This window comes from Nansenia antarctica, assembly GCF_963989245.1.
Source record: "Nansenia antarctica genome assembly, chromosome: 4".
In the NCBI taxonomy this organism is placed as follows: Eukaryota; Metazoa; Chordata; class Actinopteri; order Argentiniformes; family Microstomatidae; genus Nansenia; species Nansenia antarctica.
In genome coordinates this window covers 24,608,170-24,633,357 of record NC_137689.1, presented here as the reverse complement: position 1 = coordinate 24,633,357, position 25,188 = coordinate 24,608,170, and the positions used below count along the sequence as shown (strand labels likewise).

The 25,188-nt window shown below is 45.8% G+C and overlaps 2 protein-coding genes across 2 annotated transcripts in view; both read right to left on the bottom strand.

Moving 5' to 3' along the window:
• LOC308156565 (unconventional myosin-VIIa-like) overlaps positions 1 to 25,188 on the bottom strand; it is a gene marked incomplete at both ends in the record, with an annotated part of 292,311 nt that overhangs the window by 66,287 nt on the left and 200,836 nt on the right. The gene's annotated exons all lie outside the window — the stretch shown is intronic.
• On the bottom strand, positions 1,149 to 21,477 carry LOC308156566 (multidrug and toxin extrusion protein 1-like). The gene is made up of 17 exons (XM_080529938.1): positions 21,246 to 21,477; positions 20,793 to 20,894; positions 20,539 to 20,607; positions 20,070 to 20,218; positions 18,971 to 19,013; positions 17,356 to 17,400; positions 13,361 to 13,458; positions 12,858 to 12,955; positions 12,587 to 12,700; positions 11,668 to 11,735; positions 11,265 to 11,373; positions 11,093 to 11,168; positions 10,756 to 10,825; positions 10,428 to 10,560; positions 9,162 to 9,256; positions 2,445 to 2,576; positions 1,149 to 2,231 (listed from the first exon to the last, which is right to left on the bottom strand). The coding sequence occupies exons 1-17, from the start codon at positions 21,453 to 21,455 to the stop codon at positions 1,893 to 1,895; spliced, it is 1,950 nt and encodes a 649-aa protein (XP_080386064.1). The 5' UTR covers positions 21,456 to 21,477; the 3' UTR covers positions 1,149 to 1,892.

Here is a 25,188-nt window from a genome sequence, read left to right as displayed (position 1 = left end):
TTTTCGCGATTTCAAAATAAAAGCGCGAGCTAAGCGTTGTTGCAAATGAATGACACATCGCTAGTCAACTAACACAGCTTGTTTTGTGAGCCTGCTAACAATGTAAAGTAGAGTTATAGTTAACTAGGTAACAATGTAAAGTAGTGTTATAGTTAACTAGGTAACAATGTAAAGTAGTGGTATAGTTAACTAGGTAACAGTGGGGATTACTCACCCAATCTATGCATTGCAATAGTTTGGCTTGACTAGCGAGTGTGATGTGATTTTCAACAATGTTGAAATGTATTTCCTTTTTTTAAAATAAATGAACATTTGAAGAGTCAGAAGTGTTCTCTTTGTTGTGTTAACAATAGTGATGTAAGTTAGATTTGGTGAGATCACTATGGAATATTAAATCATCAATCTTTGCTCACTACTTTCAGGTGTGCTGTCTACAGGTTATCAACTGTGAAATTATATCTCTTCTCATATCGGTTCTCATATCGGTTATCGGCCACGAGAAGCGGGTAAACATCGGTTATCGGTATCGGTTGGAAAAAATGCATATCGTGCATCCCTAGTAATGTTGGCCTATGCTCTGTTGGAGAAAAAAGTGACAATTCAAGTGGAAGGTGTTTGACTACAGACTTCTAATACACAAGCTTGTTGCAGGTAGACAATGTCTGATGAGAAGGATGAGCGAGAGGGCACCCCCCCTAAAAAAAACGAACAAGCCCTTGCCTCCCAGAAGTTCCTTCCCAAATACCAACAATGGCAAAATGGACTTAGACATTACGTGAGCTAGAATTATACGGTTCTATCCCAATAGTCAATGCTAGACCTAATGCTTTATCTTGTTGTTAATACAGCGACACATTCAGAAGTAGAGTTGCAGATAGGAAACATGTGTAGCTGTTTTTTTTTAATTCTGTTTAAGGACTGTATTCATTCTACTGTATGTGGAAAAAAAACTATTACTTTTTTTCATCCAAAGTCAGTGAAAAAGGTGTCGATACCTTTTTAAATTGTGAGTGTAATGTTATTCTCAAACCAAAGGAACTAATTTTACAATGTACTGTACAGATGCCCATTTTCTTTTCTTGTTTAATACATAGCAATGTTGGTGTGTTTCATAGGTCAATAAATGTTGACAGACAACCACCCACAAGTCAAATGACGTCATTTATTCATTATAGTTCTTCATTGGTCAATGCCAACCTCCATGTTCTGGAGAAGCTGGCCATTGCAGCACCTCACTGTCATTATCTGACATCCCAGAATGCAGAGGTCTAACCCGCGCAATGTACAAGCAGTGATGTCACTGTCTGTGCACAGTAGAGGTCAGGCATATACAAACGTACAGTGTCATACTTAGAATAGGAAACACTGTCATTGAGTGTTCATCAGACATTTACATTCATTCAGTCAACACTTCTAAAAAAATGTGCAGAGCTTTGTTACAATTACTGTATGTATCAAATGAGGTAATGATCAACAGGACATACTGTATGTTCGGAAACAACAACTTGAAACAACAGATGTCAAACTCTAAAAACAGAAAGCAATGAGAGCACAGTGATGATGATGATGATGATGATGATAGCTGATTTCTCATCTATTGCCTGACAGTAAAGTTAAAGAGGAACACAATCAGTTTGGTCATGGGTGGGGGGACATGCAGGCTCTTCCTCTACCCAGCAGGTTTGCGTGGGGATGGGGGGTACGTCGGCTCTCCTCTCCCCAGTAGGTTTGCTGGTGAGGTGATTTGGAGTGTGTCTTGCAGCAACCAGTAGCCCAACAACACAGGGCAAGTCCCAGCCACTCATCTCTGTAGTTGATATAATAGTAATTGGCCCCAACAGAGCCCACCCCTTTCCTTAGTGTCTGTCTCCTCTCCTCCTGCCCCGTCCCTCTCAAAGGGAGGAGGTAAGGTCCAGCATGGGGGTGGGGGTGGAGTAGTTGGCCCAGTCCGGGGTGATGTTAGTGTTAGAGCGGGGCTCTGGAGGAGGAAAGGCGACATGGACGGCGACCCCTCCGGCCAGGATGAGAAGTAAGGCCAGCAGGGTGAGACCCCTCCGCAGGACCAGCTGTGTGTTTGAGAGCAGAACTTCGGGTTGCACCACGCCAGGGGCCTCCCCACCCCCCTCATCCTTCCCCTTACTGGTGCCCCCTGCCCCCAGCCCCTGATTTAGCTCCTGATAACTGGTGCTCACAGGGTTGTATCCAGCAGGTTTAGGTCCATCACTCTCGGTCTGTAGTGTAACACACATACACAACATCAAGATAAGATAATGGATTGAACACTCTTTCACACAGCACATTGTCACTCACATTCACACTCACTGGGCACATATCAGAGACACGTTTACTAAGTCACTGCTCTGCACACACACACACACACACACACACACACACACACACACACACACACACACACACACACACACACACACACTCTCCCTCACCGTATCCGTGCTAAGCATTGGCTCAGGGCATGCTGATCCCTCTGGGAGCAGCTTGTCAATCATTGGCAGTCCAATAAGAGGCTTTGCTGGCACACACGTGACTGGCACACTTTTTCCAGCACGCACCTGTGCCTGGGGACAGTGAGAGACCCATGAGGTGGAAGAAAAACTATTGAATAATTGATGTGACAAGGTCTGGCAATATGCTGAAGATCTAATAAGAATGAACATTAACGTGATACTAATACTAACTAACGTGATACGCAGCCTAATCACTCCTGACTATATCCTGACCACTTAAACTGCACACATGTCGTATCTAAAGAAGGCACAACTCAATGTACATCAAAGGTGTGTGTTTGTAGTGTCACGATCCAACTATTCCTGTTTGTCATGGTAAGCTCAGGGGGGTTGATGATTGACTACCCGGGGTACAAGGGGGAGTGGCTTGCCTGTTGGCGGGTTTCGAAAGGTATTTGAAAGGTGCTCATTTCCTACCTGGGAGAGAAGAGAGAGTTGAGAGAGGAACGAGAGAGAAGCGAGAGAATAACTGATTGAGACGCCATATCTAAGAGAACCCCTGAGGATTTATTAAGAGACTATTATTACTGTTTGGAGCTGTGGAATTACCCCCGAAGTCGTGTCGTGTCCGGTTTTGTTTTGTTGTCGTTGTTTCGTTATACAGTATGTGATATATACTAAACGGGAGGGGACACCCTGCCAACTATCGTGTGAGCTGTCCGGTACACCCACACGGACCATGCCACGGACCTTCGGACCAAGGTAAGCCATTTCCCTGCTTAACATCTACCTGGGTGCTGTCATCTAACCCTGAGCTAACCTACACACCTGTGTCCGGCCTCGGCCCTGTGTGGGAACGAGCCCATTGGATTTCAATGTACATGCAGAGCTGTTGGGTTTTGATTGATTGAAAACTTTATTAGAAGATTTGCAGAAGTAGGTACATGAAAGTACATATTACATACAAGGTCAACTAACAGGATAAAAACCCAAGAAAGCCACTGGCTTATTTCAATTGGGGTCCTTGATTCTCAATTTATCGTTACATGTAAGACAGACAAAAAAAACTAGTACTATCTACAAGATAATACAGACAAATAACTATTACTATCTACAAGATAAACATACATCCATCATGGGAAGAACAATACAACAAAACATAAGGTATGTACAGCGGGTAGGACAGGTGGGGACATACACCACAGGTGGGGGCGGGGGACAAAACACAAAGTATGTACAGTGGGTAGTTCGGGTCTTTTAATCTGATTTTTGATTTAGAGGGTCCAGTTACGGATTGCAGCCTCCTGTAAATGTTTTTTGAGAGTGGTTTTGAAGGTGGGCAGTGTTTTGCACTCCTTTAAGATTATAGGAAGGGCGTTCCACATTTTTACTGCATAGTTTGCAAACGAGTTTAACCCCTTGTTTGTGGTGCACCGCGGTTGAACGTGGTTCGTGGAGCTTCCTCTGGTGTTGTATGTGTGGACGTTGTTCACTTTTTGGAAGTATGTTGACAGGTACTTGGGTGTCTTTGTGGTGTAGCGTATCTTGAAGACCAGGCCCAGTGCAAGCTGCTGCACTCTGTCAACTACTCGTAGCCAATCAAGGCTCAAAAAATGAGCAGCGGTTAGATGTGTCCTAGGGTTGAGGCCTAGCAGAAGCCTAACCAGTTTATTTTGGGCTGTCTGGAGTCTTGTTTTATGAGCCTTTGTGGTTCTATAGTACCATGATGTTACGGCATAGTCGAAGTGACATTGAATGAGAGCTCCTGATAGGGTCCTCAGTGTGTTTTTACTGACAAGTGAGGATATCCTGTACAAGAATCTAGTTCTATGGTTCACTTTTTTGATTACTTTTGCTGCCATTTTATCTCCGGAAAGATTTGCCTCTAAGATGGAGCCCAGGTATGTAATATCCTCTTTTCTTGTGATATTAATGTTACCCACTTTTATTTTAAAATGTTCAGCCTTTCTGAGTTTAGATGGGGATCCGTATAGGATGGTTTCAGTTTTACCTAGGTGTATTGATAGTTTATTGTCAGCTAGCCAGATGCAGATTCTACTCAGTTCAGTGCTTAGCGCTTTTTCCACCTGCAATATGTCCCTGTCAGAGACCAGCAGAGCCGAGTCATCCGCGAACAGGAACAAATTGCAATCACATGCTGATGACATGTCATTCACATATATTAGGAACAGTAAAGGTCCCAATATGCTTCCTTGTGGAACGCCGCAGGTCACTGGGAGGGGGGGGGGACAGTGTTCCGTTCACACTAACCACCTGTTCCCTCCCCTCTAAGTAGGATTGCATCCAGCTCACCGATGTTCTATCGAACCCAATTGCTTTCAGTTTATCTAACAATATGTGGTGATCTACTGTGTCGAAGGCCTTCTGGAGGTCCAGCATGACCATGCCGCAGTACTTGCCCGAGTCCACCTCATGGTTGATGTGGTCGTTCAAATAGAGAAGGCATGTGTCAGTGGAATGGGATGTTCTGAATCCTGATTGAAATTCATACATCAGATTTTTTTCGGTAAGGTACCTATCAACCTGTTCATAAACTATTTTTTCCATAAGTTTCGAGATGGAATTAAGAATAGAAACAGGTCGGTAGTTGCCTGGGTCTAATTTGCTTCCTTTTTTATACAGTGGGGTTACCCTTGCTATTTTAAAGTCAAGGGGGACGTGTCCCTGTTTGATGGAGAGGTTTATTATGTGGGTGATGATTGGGGTAATGGAGGCAGCTGAGTCTTTTAGAAATTTGGCTGGAATATTGTCATGGCCCGTGGCCTTTTCTGAGTGTAGAGCGCCCAGCTTTTTAAACACCTCATCGTTTGACATCATGGAGAGTTTAAAATCATCTTTGCGTACACCCAGTTTATTGTAGAACGCACGGATGTGCTCTACACCATAACGCCCTGAGTGGGGTGGTAGATTGTTAACTAATTTAGTGGCTATGGTTGTAAAGAAAGTGTTTAAGCACTTAGCCACATCCAGCTTGTCTGTAAGGAGAGAATCTCCAGATTTTATGCTGATGTTTGTAGACCTGGTTTTGAGTTTTTGACTGCAACCTAGTTGGCTATTAAGTAGCTTCCAAAGGTCACGTGGTTTGTTTAAGTTTTCTTCGATTTTGTTATCGAGGTATTCTTTCTTAGCAGATTTGGTCATGGTAATTACCTGATTGCATAGTTTGTTGCATTGTTTTTTAATTTTCTCAAAGTGGGTTTTGTTTCACTAATTTTGATTTGCATTTTTGAACTTCAGAGCATTTTAGGTCTCTGACTTTCATAGCATTTAGAATGTCCGAATTCATCCATGGTTCCGATCGGGCTTTAACCCTGGTGGTTCTCATGGGGGCTATACTGTCAATAATATTTAGGAATTTAGTTTTGAAACCTAGCCATGCCTCTTCAACCTGTGTGCATTTTAGTTCATCTAACCAGTCTTGATTCTCCAGTTTATGGTTTAAGGCCTCACTAGAATAGGATTTAAGGGATCTAGTGGTTACAGTTTTATGACCGCCAGCCTTGGGTTTATGTTTTTTACGAGTGCAAAAGATCATGTAATGATCACTTAGCCCACTTACAATAACCCCACTCTTGGAGATTTTGGACTCATCCGATGTTAGAATGAGATCTATGGTGGTTTGAGTAGAAATACACACCCTAGTGGGTTTGGTAATTTGTTGACGGAGACCGTGTAATTCAGAAAACCTAGTGAAGGATCTGAAAACGGATGCTTCATTTCTGAGCATGTCCGTGTTCCAATCCCCAATAAGAATCTTTTCCACACAGTCAACGTCATCCAAGCACCCCTCAAGAATATCATAGAAATCATTCTGATCGGGAGGTCTGTAGATAGTACCAACCAGCACCGGTTTTGCTTTGTTAAAGATAATTTCAACCCAAACAGATTCTAATTTGTCACGATTCAGGTCATACCGGGTGTTAAAGATAATATCGTTGTGAATGTACATGCAGACACCACCCCCATACCTGTTCCTGTCGTTTCTGATGACTGTGTAGTTAACTATTTCAATCTCTGGGTCTTTGATTGATTCATCAAACTTGGTCTCAGAGAAGCTCAAAATGTGAACCTTGCTGTCATGGAACATTTCTCTGATTTGGTCCAGTTTAGGCACAAGACTGTTCACATTAAGGTGAACAATATGCAGGCCCTTACTGCTGTGTCCAAATAGAGAGTTCATGTCCTTGACTTGGAAATAGTCACAATTCAGGTCATCGTCAAGTTGAGGATTGGGGGATGGGGGGGGGTCGCCCATTGTTCAACGGTTTCGGTATAGAGTCTCCGGGTGGAGAAGGGGGGGGGGGGGGGGGGGTCGTCGTCGGGTGGGGTAGGGAGGGGGGGGGGGGGGGGTCGTCGCCGGGTGGGGGAGGCCTCTGTGTTCACTAGATAGCTGGTGGAAGTTAGGTGGGGGGGTAATGTTGTTAGCATAGCTACCCTTTGTTTTGATAGCCTCGTCTGAATCCAGGAAGTCCGCTGCTGGTGCCGGTTTGACCGGTTTGACGACAATGGCGTCAATGGCGTCGTTAGTAACATTTGCCTGGGAAAGGCATAGCTGCTCTCTGGCCAAACGTGTAGCCTGCCTGGTTGAGACTGGTCCGGGATTCAGCTGAATGTCTCCCGAGAGAAGTAGATAGAGACAGATCATGGTCCTTCGGTCCATTCTACCTGCCGGGGGCTTGTTTTTCCACGTCAGGTCAGCAGTCAGCGTTGTGTGAATAGCTGCCGTTCCGAAGTTTATATACTTCTTTGCGGCGTGGAGATAAAAGTCGCTATGGGTCTCATTTTTTCCAATAAAGTTTGTCTCCTTCTCCATAAGATGTAAGTTCTGTGGTGATTTAATGTATAAATCCGTAATCCACAGAAGGAACAGGAATTGGGGCGCTCCCCCGGGATGTGAATTGTTGTGAATGTGTTTGTTTGATAACTGAGAGTTAACCACATTAGCTTTAGGCTAGGGAGCTAAATAGGCTAGCTAAACACCGATGCTAGTCCTATTAGCTAAAGTTAGGGTTGGCTACGAAAGTGTTGGACGAGGAGCCAATGGTGGATCTAAGTGACACCATTTTCCCTCAGTTGGTGACCTCTGGGAGTGTAGAGGAAAGGATAGAGTTTATCACTGACATACCCGCTGCTGTGCCACCCCAGGATTTACAGCTAGCTGAAGAGACAGAGTCTTTTATGAGAGTGGGGTTGATAATGGTGGAGAGTTAGATGTGAGTGAGGCGATTCTGAAGCATCTGGAGCTCCTGCCCTGAATCAACTTGATCGAGTTAGAGAACAGAAACAGGATCCTACACTGGGATACATTGTGAAAGTGGCAACATCTGCTAGAGAGAATAAGGAAGAGGCAAATGGGATACTTTGTAAGAGGTGGTATTCTCTTTAGAAAATGGAGACCAGCCAGTAGGCCAGCTAGTGAGGACTGGTCTAGTTATGAGCAGATAGTGCTACCTCAGTGTTACCATGGAGAGGTGCTCCGCTTGGTACATGGGTCAGTGTACAGTGGTCATTTGGGTTTCAAAAAGACCGTAGTGAAGATTAGCAGGCAATTCTATTGGCCAGGGCTACGCAATGACGTAAAGGGGTTTTGTCAGTCACGTCACACTTGCCAGGTGGTGGGGAAACAGGGCAGTAAACCGCCAGTTTGTCCTTTACAACCTTTACCTGTGGTACAAGAGCCCTTTTCGGATTATCATGATAGATTGCATAGGTCCCTTACCCAAAACAAAGAAGGGAAATGAATACCTATTGACTATCTTAGACACCGCCACCAGGTATCCGCCGGAAGCCATTCCACTTCGTAGCATAAGGACGAAGGTTATAATTGAACATTTGTTAAAGTTATTTTCCTCTGTGGGTTTACCGCGCTCTATTCAGTCTGATCGCGGTTCCAACTTCACGGCCAAACTTTATCATCAAGTTTTGTCTGGGTGAATTTCCTCACCGTATCATCCTCAATCACAGGGAGCCATAGAAAGGTTTCATGGGACATTACAGAACATGATCCATGCTTTTGTTGAGGGTCAGCCTAGGGAGTGGGATGAGGCCATCCTGTTTTTGCTGTTTGCAATCAGGGATGCTCCTACTGAGTCCTTGGGTTTTAGCCCTTTCGAATTAGTATTTGGTCATGAGGTTCGTGGGCCATTACAGCTCTTGAGTGAGAAAATAGTTCGACCAGCACCCCCTGGTGACGTCCTAAAGTACGTGTCTCGGTTACAGTTGGCATGTGAGGTTGCCTCAAAGAATGTAACCCATCTAACCCTGAGCTAACCATGAGCTAACATGTCTTTTTCCTGTCAACTGTATGTAACAAGATTTTGCTAATGGATAAATGTTCTTTCTCTCTGTGTCGTGTTCCAAGAGGACACCTCTGCCAATCAAACATGTACAGACAAAATCAAACATTAATTGGTTTACCAGTGGACAGAGGTAGCGTGCTGGATAGTGACGCTTGGGCTTAACAGACCTGAACTAACCTGCACTCTTGAACTCTCAGCACCAACTGTATTTTAGTACAGCAGTGTTATTCAATCTTGGTCTTCAAGACCATCTAATCAAAGGCCTGATGATTATTTAGTCAGGTGGTTATGTTGCTAACACTCATCCACAGTATAGCCAACTGTCGACAGTCACAGAATTCAGAGGGAGGTCAGTAGTCAGGGGTAGGTGTCTTACCTCTTCTGTGACTTTCTGCCAGTTGAGTCTGAAGATGATTGTGATGAAGAAACAGGACTGCAGGACGACACAGAGTAACAGACCCATCCAGAACCCTGACAGGGAGAGAGAGAAAACACAACACATTAACACACACACAGAGAGTACCAAGATGGCGGCGCCGTTTAAGGTCTCCTCAACAACATTGCAGTAGTTTGCTTATTTTATTGTTTTTAATCGTGATTTACAATGTACAGTACCAGTCAAAGGTTTGGACACCCTTTCCCATTCAATCGAATGGGACGTGGTTATCCGTGATTACACCGTATCACGCAATCTCTCCCGCGGGCTTCTCTGTGCATCGCAGGACAGTGTAACTTTTGGGGAAAGAGCAAATGAGGTGGAGTATTCTTCATGATTAACAACGCCTGGTATAAACCAGTAAATGTTCATGCCCTCAAAACTTTCTGCTCCCCGGACATTGAATGCCTGGTGCTGCTCTGCCGCCCGCACTGGCTACCGAGAGAATTCACCGCTGTTGTACGCATAGCGTGGGTTTATATCCCACCACAAGCCGACATGAACGTTGCACTCAAAGAACTATCAGCATCATAGAAAACAGACACCCAGACGCCGCTCTAATAGTGGTTGGAGAATTCAACCAAGCAACGCTAGAGAGGGTCAACAGCATCAAGTTTCTGGGGATTCACATCACCGACGACCTCACCTAGGATGAACACACCAACCAGGTGGTGAAAAAAGCACAACGTCGACGCTTCCAGGTGGTTGAAATAGTTTGGCTTAGGGCCTAAGATCCTAGGGGCCTTCTTCAGAGGCCCAACCGAGAGCATCCTGACAGGATACCTGCCCCAAACCGCAAGCACTTAAAGGGGTAGTGCGGACAGCTGTGAAGATCAGCGGATGTAAGCTTCCCTCCATCCACGACACCTACAAGGACCGGTGTGTCAGAAAGGCCTTCAGGATTATTAGGGACCCCAGCCACCCCAATCAGAAACTGTTCAAGCTATTGCCTTCGGGGAAACGGCACTGAAGCCTCAGGCTTTTTGTATCTGAATGCTGCAATGCCAATGTTGAGGAACCAAAGCCAAAGAATTCTACTCTTGTGTATAATAGTAGTATTACAGTAATAAAAGCGATTCTGATTTCTGGCATTCTTGAGACACACCAACACACACAATTCTGGGCATACAATCTCACTGTACACACAAATGCATAAATGTACAAAACAATGAATCCAAACACAGTGACAGAGAGAGAGAGCAGTACCCATGATCCTGAGCTTGGTTGCGAACATCAGGGCTATCCCCACTGGCAAGCCTATGACGTAATAACAGATCAGGTTGGATATGGCGGCGATTTTCTGCTTCCCGGCCCCCACCAGGATCCCTGAGCAAACGCACTACACCACACACACATGAATAGACACACACACACACAATGTTAATTGCAACGACGACCTGGCTAAGAGGCAAAAGCAATGAAATCACACAACTTCAGTTTACACATCAGGGGAACACGTGCTGCATTAACACCATGGACTGATGAGGGGATACTGTATCCCAGTTAAACGACATCCAAATTCAATGAAACTCACCAAAAGAGAATCAAAGAACTGTACGAATGTGTAGACGCTGAGGTTCTCAGAGACGATTTCCACAATGTCCCTGTAGACGAGAAGAGAGTCAAACTTCTGAAATACCAAAATGACAGAAAACTAACTTCTGAAATCAGGTCTTCATAACCACAGTGTGGCCTCATTGGTTGAGAAGGAAGGAATCTGTGGGAGAAAACTGCTAAAAACTAAATATATTCTAATAAATCATCTATTGACTGTTTTCAAAGTAGCATTTTTATATACATGGCCGTTTTTGTTGGACCTGTGGTTAAAAACAATGAAACTGTTCTCTTTGGACATATGGTCTGTCACTTACGTGTCTGTCGTGAAGATGAAGCCAAGCACATTCTTGGAGCCAACGATGACTATCCCCTGGAACACTGCCAGCACTCCTACAACAGAAACATGTCTCCTGGTTATTGAAAACACAGGTGTGTGTGTGTGCACGTGTGCTTGTGCTGGTGCGTGTCTGTGTGTATTTGCCTGACCTGACAACACTAAGGCCACTTTGCAGGTGAGTATGGCCCTTTGGGTGTCCCCTGCCCCCAGGGCATTCCCCACACGCAGACAGGCAGCTGCATGGACACCTAAAGGGAACTGTACACAAATACCCCAGTTACCATTGAGACACACGTTGAGTTCCTAGTAATGTGGAGACGGGGGGAGGATCTTGGGGTAGTGGTGGTCTAGTGGATAGTGAGTTGGACTTGTGATCGGAAGGTTGTGAGTTCAAATCCCGCCTGAAACCACACCACTACTAGTGTGCCCTTGAGTAAGGCACTTAGCCCTCAGTTACTCCAGGGGGAATGTCCCTGTAATTCGTAATTGTAAGTCGCTTTGGATTAAAAGCGTCTGCTAAATGGCTAAATTAATTAATTAAATTAATCTCACCATGTAGGTTATAGCCCCCAGCTCCGCCAACACATGTTGGGCAGCAAGATCCACCTCCCCTAACATACCTAGAGGAAAAGACAGAGTGTGTGTGTGTGTGGGGGGTTATGGAAGTAGTCTATACTTCTTGATTATAAATTAAATCACACATGCATATAATAAACACCCACACACACACACACATTACATTCAGTGTGACAGCCAGCAAAATCATCATTTTAAACCTCATCTATTTTTTATAATCAGCAACATGCTGGGAAGTCAGATTTGAGGAACACAGTATGTCTCTCTGTCTCAGGATTGCATTCCTGGCTACCGTACTGTTCCTGTGAGTGAATGTCCGCAACACAAGGGCATCTTCTGTCTGAGTGTGAAGTGCGTGGGTGTTTTGTCTGAGTGTTCTATCCATAACCAGAATATGTTTTATATTTTTGATTCTTCAAAGTAGCCACCTTTAGCTTTGATGACAGCTTTGCACACTCTTGGCATTCTCTCAATCAGCTTGGTGTGTGTGTGTGTGTGTGTGTGTGTGTGTGTGTGTGTGTGTGTGTGTGTGTGTGTGTGTGTGTGTGTGTGTGTGTGTGTGTGTGTCAGTGGAAAAGGAAACTGAACACCACCCAGCATTCTCTTCTCTAGAACATGTGGTAGAAAACCACCAAAAAAGCAAAAGGTGGCATATTCTGGTTTGTTTAACACTTTTTTGTTTACAATGATATAATAATTATAATTCCATATGTGTTCTTTCATAGTTTTGATGTCTTTAGTATTAATCTACAATGAAATAATATATAAATAAAGAAAAACCATTGAATGAATAGATGTGTCCAAACTTTTGACTGGTACTGTACTATATATACACACATACACACACACACACACACACACACACACACACACACACACACATACACATACTGACCAGCAAGGATGCCACCTATCTCCCAGGTCCACCACTCGAAGCAGACCATGAGAGTGCTGGGAATAGCAAGCTGCATGTAGGAGCGCCAGTCCTGCAGACACAAACTGGACCAGCCTACAGAAAGATCAGAGTTAAACTCAGAGTTCAATGCTTTAGGATTGTTGTGAATGTGCCCACTAAACCAGGACATTCAGTTATCCCAAAATTGTGATGTAATATTTGCATTGGGTCTGGTGAGATATGTGTGTGTGTGTGTGTGTGTGTTTCTCACCTCCCCATGTCTTCAAGTGGAGCTTTTTCCAGCGGATATAAAAATACAGCAGCAAACAGATGGAGATCTGAGAGAGGCTATTGGCTGCAGCCGAGCCACTAAACACACAAAGTAAATTCTAAATACCATGCATATACACATGTACACAGAGGTAGGCCTACAAGTGTTACAGAAAATATGGCTCAAATTAATGAGAGGGGCAGTCCAATCACTGGAAACAAGTGTGCTGTTGGCTTTTGATACTCCCAATGCCTCTTCACACCAAACTATTTAACGATTTGTCACCACTGGGTCTTGTTGTTATATGCAATTCTGTGACTGGCCCCTTTAATGGTGTATCAGAGGAGTGTGTACTATAAAGGAAGAATAGACACACCTTTCATAGCGGGAGGATGAGGAAGATTTCAAAAGTAGTAGTAGTAGAAAAGGAAGAAAATAAGGAGGATAAGAAAGATGAGTTGATGGAAGAGGAAAAGGAGGAGTAAGAGGAAGAGCACACCTACATTACCCCCAGCTCCAGGCTAAATATGAGGACGTAGTTGACGGCTAAGTTAATGATGTTTGCTACTGCTGCCGTGTACATCTGGGGCAGAATGATCCCCTGAGAGACAGAGAGAGAGATTGAATATCAGGTGCCAGAGACTAGTCAACACACACACACACACACAACATGCAGATGCAGAGAGACTGCTTTGTATTTGTATACATGAAGCGGGGTGGAATGACAGGTATGAATGAGTGGGCGTGTCAGGGTGTAGTGGTGTGAATGAGGCCCTGTCCACACCTATATTTTTTTTTGGTAAACGTGGATTTTTATATTCGTTTTGGGGGGTTCGTCCAGACGCAAACGAGTTTCTGCCCCCTGAAAATGAAGATGTTTAAAAACGCCTGCCAGAGTGAAGATGTTTAAAAACGCTGTATATTCGGCGTATATTTTTGACGTGTGGACGAGATAGACGGAGCTTTTTGTATTCGTCACGTCATCATGCGCGTAGATTTCTATGATCATGCACACTGCAGCTGTTTGCTGTTCCCTCCAACGTCATATCCTAGCACCAGTAACTACTATGTTTACAACAGGCAACGGTGTTCGAGGCTACACAAGCGAGGAAAATGGATGTGAACAAAGTGCTTCTAGTTCTTTCACTGTTAACTGGACTTTTAACCTGTTTACAGATAAATGCGCAGTTAATGATCGAGAACATTGAGAGACAGAGGCGTCTGATTGGCCAGCGGGGCTATGGGGATAATATTATATCGCCGACTACTGGTGTGGAATGCTCAATGACAGCGTTTATATTGCGTTCATGCGTATGCATGTGGACACAGACATTGTTTCTAAACATGCTGGTGTGGACGGTAATATTTTTATATACGAAAAACGTTTATCAAAAAAACGTATAGGTGTGGACAGGGCCTGAGTGTTTGTGTGTACGTCTATCTGCTTCTCCACAGGTGCTCTCAATCACAATCACCCCCATAATTGTGAGTATAAATGCCGGTGCTTCCGTTCTACACGAAACCGACTTTCCTTCCACGCACCGGCGAAATCGAGGGCTCGAACGACGGGAACGGACCTACGATTCCACACCATACGAGAGACTTTATACAACGCCCTCAATTCATCACAGTAAAGGGAAGTCATAGCCTACTACCCTTGCCTGTGTTCGAGTTGAGCAACGCAGGTTTTCCCTTTTGTGTGTGTCTGGCGACTGATTTTATCCTTCTCCCTCCTGAACCACAGCGCACACCGGACTGGGCCAGCCGACCAGGCAGCGCAGTGGCGGCTGGTGCTAAACATTTTGGGTGGGGCACAGGTTATGGGGGCATGCTCCACGGGGAAGAATATCAACTTTAAAATCTGGATTTACAGTTGATTTTAGCATGAGAATAGCTCTACCCCCCTGTACAGACCTCGCCATCCCCTCTACCCCCCTGTACAGACCTCTTCATCCCCTCTACCCACCTCTACAGACCTCTTCATCCCCTCTACCCCCCTGTACAGACCTCTTCATCCCCTCTACCCACCTCTACAGACCTCTTCATCACCTCTACCCACCTCTACATCCCCTCTACCCACCTCTACAGACCTCTCCATCCCCTCTACCCCCTGTACAGACCTCTCCATCCCCTCTACCCTCCTCTACAGACCTCTTCATCCCCTCTACCCCCCTGTACATACCTCTCCATCCCCTCTACCATCCTCTACAGACCTCTTCATCCCCTCTACCCCCCTGTACATACCTCCTCATCCCCCCTACCCCCCTGTACAGACCTCTTCATCCCCTCTACCCCCCTGTACATACCTCCTCATCCCCCCTACCCCCCTGTACAGACCTCTCCATCCCCTCTACCCCCCTGTACAGACCTCTCCATCCCCTCTACCCCCTTGTACAGACCTCTTCATCCCCTCTACCCCCCTGTACAGACCTCTCCATCCCCTCTACCCCCCTGTACAGACCTCTCCATCCCCTCTACCCCCTTGTACAGACCTCTTCATCCCCTCTACCCCCCTGTACATACCTCCTCATCCCCCCTACCCCCCTGTACAGACCTCTTCATCCCCCCTACCCCCCTGTACAGACCTCTTCATCCCCTCTAGTGAGTGTGTGTGTGTGTGTGTGTGTGTGTGTGTGTGTGTGTGTGTGTGTGTGTGCGTGTGCTGAATACATAAACAAACAAGCTAAAAGACGACAATAGAAAACGTACCATGCTGACGATATTACTAAATGTTTGAAGTAGCTTTTATCTTAGCTGACTCACTTACCTTCAGGTCGAGTTTGTGTATTCTGGCTTCGCAAAACACCAACAGTAGCAGCCTAACAGCCGCGGAGATTGCGACCACAAACGAAGTTTGACTTCGGTAATAGGTCCAGTTGTAATATCCTCAAGTTGGGAACAAAAGATGCCTCCTTCTAATCCATTTGTTCAATTTGTTTACAGAAAGAAATCCTCCTAAATCCTCGGTTATACGATTTTCCCATTTTCCCTGCCTTTGTATAAACTTGCTTTATAATTAAATTTGGTCTGGGTGGTCCTAATTCCTTTACTGTTAATTTCTCCTGGTTGCTACGACGGCTGAACGGTGTTTCTTTTAAAGATTCAACCGAGTTGTTCAGAACATTACTAGCCGCCATAGCGATGGTGAAGCAGGTCTAAAGCTACGCCGGACATGACGTAAGCACGTACGATTCTTTGTGCATGTCCCAAAACCCCATAGACAAATGACCGAATGGCCTGAAGTAACCAAAATAGATTTTACATGCAAGTCTACGAGAACAGCCTAGTGCAATTTCGCGTAGAGTGAAAGTTGCCCCGAAAGGGGCGGGACTTGAAGCTGATTGGAACATACTCCACAGAACACTAGCTGATTGGACTATGATATACTCCACAGAACACTAGCTGATTGGACTATGATATTCAGAAGCAACACTGTCTAGAAGTCATAGAAAAAAAATCTCTCTCTTCTCCCTTTGGTGGGGCATTGTCCAATTGCCCCTAATGAACCAGCCTCCCCTGAGGCAGCGTGGAGATCGGCGAGAGACTAAACATACAACGCCCTCAAATCATCACAGCAAAGTGAAGTCCGACAACCATTGCTTGTGGGTGGTTTGAGCAACGCCAGTGTTTGTCTGTTTAGTGCATGTGTCTGGCGGCTGATTCTGCCTCCCCCTCCCCCTACCCACGGCACACCGGACCAGCCAACCATTGCGGAACGCCGAGCGACGATTGAGGATTTCGGGAACGACCAACATCTATCGACCGACGCCTATCACGAACGCCCCGCTCCCTGGACCTCCCCCGAGAGTCGCAGGACTGAGCGACTAACACTGACGTGCTGGGATTCCCTCTCACTCCTCCCCCGATTGGACGAGACTGTGGGTTGGGCCTTGAGAGGGCGGCGTTATCCTTTTAAACTCTCCTCACCACCAGGTTCAGTAGTTTTAGCTGTAATAGTATTTGTGACAGAGTTCTGGTTAGAAGCATAGTCTCGGCTGCCCGCTTGTAGATAATAGTGTAGTTTCAGGACCAGTAGAGCCAGCTGCAGTGTGTAGTTTTTCGCGTGCCTTATTGGGTATAGCCTACCCCATACTTGATTTTTGCAGTGATATGGTTGCAGTGTAGTTGCAGTGGTACGATTTTTGCAGTGTGTTTACAGTGATACAGTGTGGCTGTTTATTGCGTGCCGTGTGCATTTAGAGCAGCACTATTCGGACTCTCCACCAGGGGGAGCCCAACTGGGCCTAGATTATTGTTGTCCCACCAAAGTATGGTAGCTGTGACTGGTGCCGCCTGACCACTCTGCCTTAGAGACTGATTTTATACTTTTGATATTACTCATCCTGATCATGGTGCATGTGTTTTAAATAAATTATTAATAAAATGATTGTTGAAATATATATCGCCTCCTCTTGCTGTGTACTCAAGGGTCCTAGTATAACCTGTACGGCTACATACACATGTAAGGTGAGAACTACAATAGAAACTCAAACTGTACCTGGTTCTGAAGGTAAGCTACCTGCAACTGGTGCAGAAACATAGCCTGTGAGAAGACCGGGAAGAGAGAGGCATTGTTAATGCCTCAGTTATCAGAATACTCAGACTCAGAACTGAACACAAAAGACTATACAAGTTGGTGGAGTCCAGAAAGAACCCTCTACTTCAGACAGAACACTCAGACCCCAGACAGAACACTCAGACCCCAGACAGAACACTCAGACAGAACACTAAGGCTGCGTTTGTAATTCACTTTGGAAAACTGATCAGCACTCATGGAATGCCTCTTGTCCAATCAAATGACATGGTCCCTTTATGACGTTGAACCCAGTGTGAGCTCCGGCGCTCTCAGAGCGAACTTACGAACGCGCCCTAAGACAGAACTATAGAAATAGAATGAGTAGAATGGACATGCCCATTCAAATCAACATTCCATGGTGAATGTACTGGCAGCCATCTTTTGGTGTATAATTTGGACATTTTAGTTCACGTTATTAACAACCCCCTCAACTCAACAGGCATTGGCATGTCCACTCGAATGAAGCTTATCAGAATCTATTAAGTGTATTTAATAATGTATTACATCTTACTGTACATCTTACTGTACAAGTACAAGAGTCAAATTCTTTGGCTTTGGTTTCTCAACTTTGACATTGCAACATTCGGATACAAAAAACGTACAAAAAAACACTAATACTAAGTAAAAAAGTAACCCTGCATTGATAAAGTAATAAAATGAGGGGATTTACAGTGACTCCAATAGTACAAAAATGAAATGCAATGTAATGCGTAAGAATACAGTATGGTAGTTAGTTGCTATGGTGCTGCCTCTGAATTTGCCATAGCAATTATGTATTACAATTCCATGTCAGCCATCTTTTGGGGTATTAGCTAATTGTCATAATCTGAGGGACCATGTCCAATTTACCCATTTCTAATTCTATGGACAGAACACTCAGACAAAACACCCAGACAGAACAGGCCATACAGAGGGAACACTCAGACAGAACAATTACTTAATTAAAATTAATTAATTACATTATTATAATTAATTAAATTACAGAACACTCAGACTCCAGACAGAACAGGCCATACAGAGGGAACACTCAGACTCCAGACAGAACACTGAGACAGAACACTCAGACAGAACTCAGACTCCAGACAGAACACTCAGACAGAACACCCAGACAGAACACTCAGACTCCAGACAGAACACTCAGACAGAACACTCAGACTCCAGACAGAACACTCAGACAGAACACTCAGACTCCAGACAGAACACTCAGACAGAACACTCAGACTCCAGACAGAACACTCAGACAGAACACTCAGACTCCAGACAGAACACTGAGACAGAACACTCAGACTCCAGACGGAACACTCAGACTCCAGACAGAACACTCAGACTCCAGACAAAACACTCAGACAGAACACTCAAACCAGACTCCAGACAGAACACTGAGACAGAACACCCAGACTCCAGACAGAACACTCAGACAGAACACTCAGACTCCAGACAGAACACTCAGACAGAACACTCAAACCAGACTCCAGACAGAACACTCAGACAGAAGAGGCCCTTATGTCGCGGGCACAATGTGGCAGTATTGACTCACAGGAACAGCAGGCAGGAATGCCATCACATACAGCTGGGCAATCCTGAGATAGAGAGACACACATGTTCCTCAAATCTGACTTCCCAGAAGGTGGCTGGTTTTTGAAAATATGGATGAGGGTGTGTGTGTGTGTGTGTGTGTGTGTGTGTGTGTGTGTGTGTGTGAGAGAGAAGCCTCTAAATTATAATACAGCGTGACGTGAAATGCAATTATTAAATGATATGCAATGTCTAAATTGTACTTCTCTACGACCTGTATGGAAATGATGGTTGCATTTGTTTGCTAAAGGGTCAATTCAATGCTTTAGAAATACCATACATTTTAGGTTATGGAACGAATGCAATAACAAAGTGTTTGCTTTTGTATAATACACATGATTATCTTCAATGGTGTTATGCTTTACGGGCCAAATACACTGCAACCTCAGCAGCGCATGTGCATTTCATTTCCTCATGTTAACGGGTTAGAGCAGCCATACAGCGTGCGTGAGGAGTGTGTCTCAAGCGTGTCTCACGCTGGCTGCCGCGACACACGCCATCTAGATATTAGGACTCTTGCCAAATGTTTTGGCTTGCCGCGCATTGCAGGCAAAACTCAATGTACAAAGGTGTTGGTTCTCAATGTACAAAGGTGTTGCCGCGCATTGCCGGCAAAACTCAATGTACAAAGGTGTTGGTTCTGGCTGTAGCGCTGTGCAGTTAGAGCCACAGAAGACACGCTGCCAGTAAGAAATCCGCAAGCGTGAGAGCCGCAGCAGTTCCGCCACGCACAAGTGTTCGTAGCATCAAGCCTCAAGCTCTCACGCTGCCCAAATAATTCTCATGCCAAAACACTCACGCAACAGCAACAGACATGAACAGGCGAATAGGTCTGTGTACTATGTCTATCCATTTAGCGCTGGCCATAGCTACACCCACCCTTGTTACCGCTAGCACCCACCCACCCTCCACACACACACCCGGCGTGCTCCCCTGCCCTCCCAAGGTGTTGGTTCTGGCACCGGGTGCGTACACGTGATTAAACCCATGGCATCAAAAACGGACTCCAGCCAGATACCCGTGTGTGCACGTGTGTGTGTGTGTCAATGCAGCACCCCTACCTTGCGACCTCTTCCTGCTGAAACATGGCCAGTAGTATATTTTGTCCATTGATGAGCACAGCCCAGCAGGGCAGACAGAACAGCAGCAGGATCAACACACTCTTCTGGAGTATCACTCCTACACGCTTCAGATTATTGCTGCCAAAGGTCTACACACAAGAAACACATAAACACGTGCGCACACAGCAAAAAGCTCTACACAAAGATACTTTGGGTTTTGGCAGGTTTAGCTGAGAATGGAATTTGACTGGCCCCTAGTAGAAAGTGGGGTGGTTCCTGACGCACAGTGCAATGGAGATTGGTTGTCAATGAGTCTAAATTCTGTATGCGCGTCTTACACTAATAAGCACTGTACTACTCACAATTGTAGCAAGTTTGATACACAGATAGCTCCTTTGACTTACACACTCACACATACGCAAACTTCCCAATCATGTATCATTAAATTAGCCTGTATTTGTATTTTCACCTGAGAGACGAGTGTGTCACAGGCCAGGGCCAGGCCATAGCCAGTGGATGTTGTAGTTAAGTTGATGATCTGAGGAGAAAGCAAAACACAACACCAAGACTTATTCCCAGTTGGGGGGGGGGGGGTTGTTGTCAGTATTGTCTGTTCCATAAGTTATAATGTCTCTACTCCAGAACATGATAATGAATCCTGTCTTTTGTTAGGGATATCATTGTGAATATGCATCACTGTCTACTGAGAATTGGAGGTCCTACCGTGGAGCCTAATGCATATCCAGCCAGCTCTGAATTGCCTAAGTGACCACTGAAAATAGTGTTGACGAACTGCAGGAGGAAGTTCAGAATCCGAGACACCAGCTGTAGGGAGACAAACACAACAAATACTAATTTGTACAAATATGCAAATCTTACAAAACGAAGTATTTTTGGGTGAAAACCATTTGACAAATGCATCAGGTGCACGTGCACACACACACACACACACACACACACACACAAACAAACATATATATTTTGCACGAAAGGCTTCACACACACTTGGTTGAATAACAGCAGTATGCAGGCCTACACTTAGCATTAGCTTCTAACTTATAACCCCCTCAGGCCCCTCTGCCAAACAGCCCACTCCTCTCTCTCTCTCTCTCTCTCTCTCTCTCTCTCTCTCTCTCTCTCTCTCTCTCTCTCTCTCTCTCTCTCTCTCTTTCTCACCAGTGGGCCTGTGAGCAGCAGAACGTAGTATATTTCCTCTCTGTAGGCCAGAGGTAGCCAGCGTCTCATACATGGATAGCGGAACAATCTGGAGCTGGCCGCTGCAGCCTCCTCGCTCTGTCTCCCCACTGACCCGACAACAGCCGCCCCGGCAACCAGCCCAGCGCCAGGCAATGGGACTGCAGAATCTAGGACCCCTGACTTCTCCATTCAGTCAAGAGAGAGAGGGGGAGAGAGGGGATGACAGAGGGAGAGGGGAGAGAGAGAGAGATTCTACACTGTAACACAGGGCAGACAACAGAAAGCACACCTCCTCAGAGTTACTGATTAAATAACCTGTACCTCCCAGAGGAAACGAAGGTGGAGGGAGGGAGGGAGGGAGAGAGTGAGCATAAAGGAGAGGGGGAGAAAGAAAGAAAAGGGAGAGAGGGAGCAAGGGGGCGAGAGCTTGCAGGCCACAAACAGGTCCTTTATTTGTCGCTGCAAGGGGCAATGCAGGAGTGACGGGTGTTTTTGTGTTTCTGTGTGCATGATTTTGTACATTGTGTGTGTTTGTGTGTGTGTGTGTGTGTGTGTGTGTGTAAGTGTGTGTGTGTGTGTGTAAGTGTGTGAGGGCCGTCTTACAGGGCTCAGTAATCTGATGAGGAATGTCTGTTTCTGTACAAAGTCTCTGGACTGAGTTCTGACAAGTGAAGCTGGCTCTGATTAATAACTGACTGAGACCATAGTAGCCCTGCCTATGTGTGGTAAAAGTATATCTTTTATAGGCCTGGTGGTATCACAAGTTCATAGCCCATTTTGCGGACCTAGCTGCCCTGTTGAACAGACTGAAAAGGAAGGATGTGGAGTGGGACTGGACAGACGAGTGTCAACAAAGCTGTGAACAGTTGAAGAAGGCTCTAGTGAATGCTCCTGTCCTGGTACAGCCCAATCATGCCCTTCCATTCCATGTTCAGACAGACGCAAGCGATGTCGGACTGGGGGCGGTTCTCTCTCAACCGACGGAAGATGGAGAAAGAGTGATAGCCTATGCATCACGTGGAATCCGAGGAGCTGAGTGCAACTACTCCACCTCAGAGAAGGAATATTTTGCTGTGGTGTGGGCTGTGGAGAAGTGGCGACACTACCTTGAGGGAACCGAGTTTGAGGTGTTTACCGACCATGCTGCACTGACTTGGGCATTCAATTGCCCAAAGACCACCTCTCGGCTAACTCGATGGACGTTACGTCTCCAGCAGTTCCAGTTCAACGTGCATTACCGGAAAGGCCTTCAGAACATAGTACCAGATGCTTTATCCAGGGCCGTTGCTCCTATTCAGACCTCAACATCGTACATAGCCATTGCCACCTCACCCTGCATCTCAGATCTACCGCTGACGCTGGCTGAGATAGCAGAGGCACAGGAGAAGGACCCTGATGTCAGCTCCCTGGAGGCTCCTAACAAGTCGGACCGCATCGGGTTCGTGAAGATTCAAGGAGTACTCTATCGACGAAACCCTGTGAAAGGAGAGGGGGACAAGTTCCAGCTGGTTGTCCCGAAGAGTCTGATTCCATGCTTCCTGAATTACTTCCATGATCATCCATTGGGGGGACATTTGGGCAGGCTGAAGACTCTTCTTCGGGTCTTGGAAGTGGCCTGGTGGACATCCGTCCGGAAGGATGTCTGGGCTCACGTCAAGAACTGCCTCACCTGTCAGCAGTACAAACCAGACAACCAGAAGCCAGCTGGCTTTCTGCAATCGACTCAGGTGGAAGAACCTGGGGACACCCTGGGACTGGACCTGATGGGGCCCTTTCCCCGCAGCAAGAAGGGAAATATCTTCCTGCTTGTGCTGGTGGATTATTTCACCAGATGGGTGGAGATGTTCCCTCTGAAGGACAGCAAGGCGCATCGCATCGCCGCCATTCTCACAGAAGATATCTTCACCAGGTTTGGAGTTCCCCGACAACTGGTCCACAATCGTGGACCACAGTTCACAGGTCAGGTGATGGCCGATCTCTGCAAGACCTGGGGAGTGACCCAGAAGTTCACCACCAGCTACCACCCACAAGCGAACCTCACAGAGAGGGCAAACCGAACAATTAAGACCATGATCGCCTCTTATGTTGAGGGGTGTCACAAGAACTGGGATCGGTGGATACGTGAATTCCGCTTCGCCATCAACTCAGCGATGCACGAGTCCACCGGAAGAACCCCAGCAGAGCTGACTTTGGGGAGGGCTCTGAAGGGACCACTGGAGCGGCTCATAGCCACAGCACCGTCACCACAGCAGTCGCCCTATCAGCTCCTGGAACGACAACAGGAAATAGCTAAACAAGTCAAACAGAGGATGGGAGTGTGCCAAGCCAGACAAGCCAAATATTACAATGCCCGCAGGAGAGGTGCACAATTCCTGCAGGGAGATTTGGTCTGGGTCAGAACACACCCTCTCTCAAAAGCGTCAGACTACTTCTCAGCCAAGCTCGCGCCCAAATGGTCAGGTCCAGCCACTGTCCTGAGAAAGTTAGGTCCCCTGAATTACCGAGTCCAATGGAACGACCAGACACAAAAGGTTGACACTCTGAATGTTGTCAATTTGAAGCCCTACTTTGGGGTTTAGACCCCGGTACCTCCAGCGGGGGGGGGGGGAATCTGTGGCACTGCCACATGTGCCATAAATATATATAGTGTACTATAATTAATTACCCAGAAAATAACGTATGAAAGGAGTTATTAATTTAATAATAATTTTGCCATTTAGCAGACGCTTTTATCCAAAGCGACTTACAATTACGAATTACAGGGACATTCCCCCTGGAGTAACTGAGGGCTAAGTGCCTTACTCAAGGGCACACTAGTAGTGGTGTGGCTTCAGGCGGGATTTGAACTCACAACCTTCCGATCACAAGTCCAACTCACTATCCACTAGACCACCACTACCCCTCAGAGTTATTGAAATGCAATGTCCTCAAAGTTATATATGGAATGGGTAAATGAAAAAGAAACATGTCATGTCTGTTGAAATGTCATTTGTTTTTGTCTATGTTCTATACGAATTCCATTGGCAATGTATGAGTTAATCTGGGGAAGACGCACTTTTGGAGGCACCTGTCTGCTATAAGGGAGGGGTCGAGTAGGAAGTGAGGAGAGGTTTTTTGAGGGAGAATTGAGAGAAATGTTTGGGAGAGAGTCATGTACGAGTCGCGCCAGTTTAAATATTGCAGCGGCTAAGGTTACCACACTGACGGACAAAGGTTTGAGGGATTGATCCGGGGAAATCAAGTTGGTTTATCCACGGAGATCACAGAGACTCTTTTTTATCACCGTTGTCTGTGCAAGGGTCATCGCAAGGGTTGACCAAGCCGATTCTGCTCGACGCTCATCGCTGTTCCACATCTCTCCAAGGAGCGGGTGAGACCGATCTATTTTGTTTTCTTTTGGATTTTTATGCAATTGCATTTTTGGGGGGGTTTAAGTAAGACTGATCAGTCTCCTTGCGCCGTACGTTTTTCCGTCCTGCGTTGGACTAGTAAATGAGCAGGAGATGGAGACCGTGTTACTGTAGTGGTGGTAACTTTATTAGTCCACACGGAACACATAACACGTCATACATATATACTAGGCAGTACCCGGATGCCCCACAAGGTGGTAGTATAAGTACATGACAACTCCTCCCCACTTAATGAACAAGTAGGCTCACTAACAAACCCTGAACCCCTACACCCCTGGCAACAGACAATTCAACATGTAGTTGTCACGGATGAAAATAGGTATAGCCCTTGAAATTAACAATCGCTCAGAACTCCAATCACAACAACAAGATCACTTTGTTAACTTGTTATAAACCATTCATCTTATTCTAAGGGAATGAGTTACGGACTACTCAAACCCTGACATGACCCAGGGGATTATTATGCCCCATTCTTGAGGGTCTGTCACATCCCTACTACAGATCCAGGCGTT